The 5,364-nt window shown below is 39.9% G+C and overlaps 1 protein-coding gene across 1 annotated transcript; it reads left to right on the top strand.

Moving 5' to 3' along the window:
• Positions 1 to 3,435: 3,435 nt before the first annotated feature.
• Positions 3,436 to 4,923, top strand: PATE2 (prostate and testis expressed 2). Its single transcript, XM_039254857.1, has 3 exons — positions 3,436 to 3,487; positions 4,343 to 4,471; positions 4,787 to 4,923. The coding sequence occupies exons 1-3, from the start codon at positions 3,436 to 3,438 to the stop codon at positions 4,921 to 4,923; spliced, it is 318 nt and encodes a 105-aa protein (XP_039110788.1).
• The last annotated feature ends 441 nt before the right edge of the window (positions 4,924 to 5,364 follow it).

A 5,364-nucleotide genomic window follows, 5' to 3' on the forward strand; every position in this document is an offset into this window, starting at 1 on the left:
CTTTACATTGAAACATCACACTGTGTGCCTGATGCTATCAACTTAGAATGATCAATATCAAGACATATTCTTGTAAAATTACCAAACTTAAAAAAAAAAACAAAAAAAATCCTTTGAGCTTTTTAGGCCAATGTCCATAATTTATAAAGGACAGAAAATCAATTAATCATTAGACTTTTGTAAAGGAAGAAATATATTTGTGATATGTAAGGAAAGAAAATGGGATTTTGTATTTAGTAAAATTCACCTTCAAAGGTAAAGAACAAAGTGTTTGAACATACAGGAATTTCAGAATTATTATTTCTATAAACCATTTCTAAAGAATCCATTGAAAAAAGACTTCTGATGAAGAAAATGACTAGAGACATGGATTACTCAAATTTTTTTGAATAAGAAATTCTTTATTAATAAGAAGTCACAATCAAAAGAGTTTAAAAAAGGAATCAATGTTAGAGGTCAGAAATATATATGTATGAATCTATAGCTCCATATTTACACCACAAAAGTTTAGTTCTATAGATTAATGTTAGTATCTTAAAGTAACTGACCGGTAGTAGGCTCAACACTAGTTTGATGGGCTTATTGTTAAAATATGCAATTGGAGAAGGGATGTTGATGTTTCCTAAAGATTTACCAGGACATGCTGTGCTGAGAGGGAGACATCTGAATGAGCAAGGGGAATGTGGTAGAAAATGAGACGGGAGAATGGCTTTTGCTCCGAATGGGGAAGGCTTGCTTTGAGAGGACCTTTGGCTTTTCTTCAAAGTGTGATGAAAAGTCATTGGAGGGTTTTGAGCAGGAGTGGGGCACCTATGGCCTGTAAAAGGGCTCTCAGACCCCTTTGTAAGGACTGGACTGTAATAGGGAAAGAGTAAAAACAGGCAGGCCAAAACATAAGGTTATTGCTTGGACCAGGCAAGAGATGAAGTTGAAGGTTATAGTAGTGGCAGTGGATAGAGAAAAATAAACCCAGGCAAGGAGAAGTTAATAGGTAGAATGGATAAGACTTGCTATCAGATTCTCTCTGAGGACAGTGCACAGGGACCTGTAAAGAATGATTCCCAGGTTTACTGAGACCTTAGACACTGCAGTAGGAGCAGATTTAGTGAATCAGAAGGATTATGATTTTATTTCGATACAGCCTGAGATTGTGGTACTTGTGAGCCTCCTAAAATTCAATGGTTCTTTGTAGATGTAAGTCTGGAACTCAGAATAGGGGTCTGAGGTAGAGATATAAAATGGCTTGTCATCAGCATATGGTGTATACCTTAAGCTGTAAGAATAGACCCAATTCTTCCTCAATCTCAGTGCATCAGAATTTAGCTTGTTCCCAGGTGCTCACTTACCCAAACTTGTTCTGAATCTGACTTTCTGTCTTCAAAGTCCATTCTAGATGAGATTGTTCCTAACTTCCCATCTTTTTGAACAACCAAGCCAAATGGAAGCCTTATTAAAAGTTAACCCTTGACAGAATGCTCCTGATACCATCCTCATAGCTGGGCTCTTGCCCCTTGAATGCCAAGAACCACAGTTGTATCTATTACCCACTTGTCTTTCTTGACCAGATGCCCTTTGTTGTATATGACTCCTTATGATGGAAGTTTCTGATGCCTACCCTAGCAAAAGGGCCAAGGCTGCACATCTGAAATTGTAAGCACTGCACAGGGTGTTAGTGCTTGATAGTTTCCAGAGCCTTAACAAATATGAGCTCCCTTTTTTCACAAACTGTAATATAATCCTAATACTGATCCTGTGAGATATGAAAATTATCCTCAACATCAGTATCTCACCCAAAATTACATAGCTGGCAAACAGCAAAATCAGGATTCGAGCCCATATGTGTGGCAAAATTAAGTCTGGGATTAAAGGAGGCGTCCTTTCCAGAACTCACTATTGGTGCTAAAGCAGAGTGGATACCTTAATATCTTTCCCAACTCCAGGGAAAATGGCTGTTTTATTTATTTATTTTTTTTTTAATTTTTTTTTTTTTATGTTTTATTTATTTCCAGGAGAGAGACAGACAGCGTGAGCAGGGGAGGGTCAGAGAGAGAGGGAGACACAGAATGAAACAGGCTCCAGGCTCTGAGCTGGCAGTCAGCACAGAGCCCGACGCGGGGCTCGAACCCACGAACCGCGAGATCATGACCTAAGCGAAAGTCGGTCGCTTAACCAACTAAGCCACCCAGGCACCCGGAAAATGGCTGTTTTAACTGACATTTTGTAATTGCACAGTAATGAGCAAGAAATTCCATCCTGCAAGCATGGGACTGAGTGGTGTCAGCAGCAAGACCAGTGCAGTGTCCCCTTAGACCCCTCCCTTCACCCATATGCGATCACCTCCAACAAGCTGTGTCTCTCTGTGCTTGAGTTTCTGGCTCACTCATGTCTCTGCAGCCACATGACCTGTTCTCTTCATAGTGTGACAAGCTGTTTGACATCTCTGTACTCTGACTTCCCTTTTCGTGCCTGTCCCTACTCACTTTTTCCAGCTAACACATTGCTAGTCCTCAAAGTTCACCTTCTTCAAGGAACCCTTCCCTGCTCAGGCAGTCAAATGTGAATGCCTTTCTAGATGTCCATTGCCAACTGTGCTTAATGTCCTTTTTGATCTCTTTAACTAGACTCCTACCTCTGTGAGGCCATTGACTGATGTCCTGGTTGCTTAGCATGTTTCCTCCTGGCATTTGATATATGCTTAGGAATTTTTTAATTAGAATACCAATCAATTGGTTAATAACACCTGAAGGCAAACTAGACAAATTTTATTTTTGTTCACCTTCTTCCTGAAGTTCCTTTTCCTCCACCACAAAAACAGTAATCCAATACTGCCCACACATCCAGACTATATCTGGAGTCTGCCTCAGTAAACACGAGACAAAGACAAATCTGAGATTATTCTGAGGAGAGTAACCAGGTTAAGGAAGAGAAATAAAGAGAACTAGGTGTCCAAATCCTGTCTTGAAATACTTGAAATGTTAAAATGTAAGAGAGAAATTTGACTCTACTTGCAAAGCACAAGGCATAGCTAGGTGATAATGAATAGAAATTACATACATGTATATTATATACTATAGTATAGTATATATTATATTATAGATTATAATATAGACTATATAATATATATAAAGTAATAAAATGATAAGTATAATATTAAATATAATATATGCCATATATTATAATATATTCTATATAATCCTATATTATAGATTATATATCATATGCACCATTGATCTCATCGTTGAGGACAATTTTAAAATAGATGCCAGAAGGGTAGTGAATCTTCAGCTGGTGCCCTAGTTCTGGGAACACTGAGGTGCTGTCTGTCCCTGAAATTTTACGATTATATGATTTGGATGAATAGCCCAAGGACAGATGACTGGAGGAGATCAACACAAGCCCCTTTCACAGAAAGCTGTACATGACAAAAGTCCCGGGATGTTTGTTGTGTTTCTGCTGTGCATCGTCTTTCTGGTCTGCTCAAATAAGGGTAAGTCATGGAGACATGGGGAGAGCTGGGTGTTGATTAAGAGATGGGCAGATGCTGAGGAAGAGAAATTTCCACAACTGGCTCTTTGGGAGTTGGCAGATGTATATGAGATTATGACAAAGGTTATTTTTCTTCCCCCCCCCCAGGTGAATTTAAGGACCATCTGACAGGTACAATTACGTCTTGTCCACGATCTTTAGCAAACAGATCATTTGTGATGTGTTTAGGAAAAAACCTCCTCTCATTTTTCAGATTGAGGATTATTCTATAATCCTAGGAGTTATATCTTCTCACAGACCAAGTTAGTCCATTTCTTGGAGTAAGGAAGCTGAAATCTCCTTTGCTTTCCTTCCTTTCCCCATTACTGGACAAAATCATTAGGTTAAATAACTGGTTCTTTACTTGGGTCCATAGATAAATTTTATAGGAACTCTGATCTTTCAAAATCATACACAACAGGGGCGCCTGGGTGGCTTAGTCGGTTGAGCGTCCGACTTTCGCTCAGGTCACAATCTCACGGTTCGTGGGTTCGAGCCCCGCATCGGGCTCTGTGCTGACTGCCAGCTCGGAGCCTGGAGCCTGTTTCAGTCTGTGACTCCATCTCTCTCTGACCCTCCCCTGCTCGCGCTGTCTCTCTCTCTCTCCTAGAAATAAATAAAAATATTAAAAAAAAATCATACACAACAATTGATTTATGTCTGTTTAAGTTGTCATTCACAAGATTATCAAAGGAGTCAATGGCCAGAGAAAGATTAGGAACCACCAGGCAATGGTAAGTTCCCGTAGAGAAACCCACAAGCTTGGAGAATCTTCTTCAGACTATATCTGTTAAATACCTCTTTCTGTGTCTGCCAGAATCTGCAGTAACATGTTATAAATGTCAAAAATATCATCTTGGGTTATGCTATGACATCATGAAGATTTGCATCCTAAAGGACCAACAGTCCTGTGCTGTTGAGAACTATTACTTCCTTACGAAAAAAGGTAATGTGGAGTAGAGTGGCTGAGAAATAGCAACCTGTAAATGGGTGAGTGGATGGGTAAAGATGGGGTGGTCATTTCGAGGGGATGGCAAAGATGGATTTTTCCTTAAGACAATATTGGGTAAAGGAGACGTTGATGTCTCCTATCAGTTGGGGAAATACAAACCATTCTCTGGGTCAAACAGTAGATTCAGCCTCGTAGCTCACTGGAGCTCAGTGAAAGGTTAGTGAGGCTCTGTAGAGAAAATATTCCTGGGAATATGATAGGAGGAAGTGGGGTCATTACAATTGTGTTCTCTCTCTTTCATCTCTTTAGGGCGAAGCTTGTATTATTATTCCAGACTCTCATGTGTGAGCAACTGTGAGGACATCAACCTCTTGAGTTTTGAAAAAAGAACAGAGCTCATCTGTTGCAAACATGCTAACTATTGCAACCTCCCTGAGGGAGTTTAGTTCTGCGTCTATCCTGGATTTGGGGTCACTCTTCAACTAACCATCCCCTTTAACTCTTCCCCCAAACTTGTATTTTGCTTTCCTCTTCCAACCACTGGTAGAGAGTGAGAAAGCCAGCTAGTGAAGGTCACAAGGAGAGAGTGAAGAGTAGTTGAGTCTCATTAATGAGGGAGGACTAAGCTAGACTGAAATTTTGCAAATCCCTGTTGCTCACATTTGGAAGTTTGGATTTCCTTATGATGCAAATAGGGGTGCTACAAATAAGGTTGGGTTTGGAACTGATTACTTATTATCTCCTGTATGGTAATGCAAAGAATTGGGTCAAAATAATCCCAAACTTGTACCAAGAACTTTATGGCCATACTTTATGCTCATTTATATCCATTCCTCTGGTTGGAATTGAGATTCTCTTTGGATTAGCCCTGACAGCTCCTGGTGCTC

This window comes from Hyaena hyaena, unplaced genomic scaffold (genome assembly GCF_003009895.1).
Source record: "Hyaena hyaena isolate Hyena2069 unplaced genomic scaffold, ASM300989v1 scaffold_500, whole genome shotgun sequence".
NCBI lineage: Eukaryota > Metazoa > Chordata > Mammalia > Carnivora > Hyaenidae > Hyaena > Hyaena hyaena.

Bases quoted from the DNA above. Each gene is read 5' to 3' on its own strand.
- PATE2 (XM_039254857.1), top strand. From the start codon at position 3,436: ATGTTTGTTGTGTTTCTGCTGTGCATCGTCTTTCTGGTCTGCTCAAAT. The intron at 3,488-4,342 runs GTAAGTCATGGA...TGTGTCTGCCAG, and splicing joins TCTGGTCTGCTCAAATAAGG to AATCTGCAGTAACATGTTAT. The intron at 4,472-4,786 runs GTAATGTGGAGT...TCATCTCTTTAG, and splicing joins TTACTTCCTTACGAAAAAAG to GGCGAAGCTTGTATTATTAT.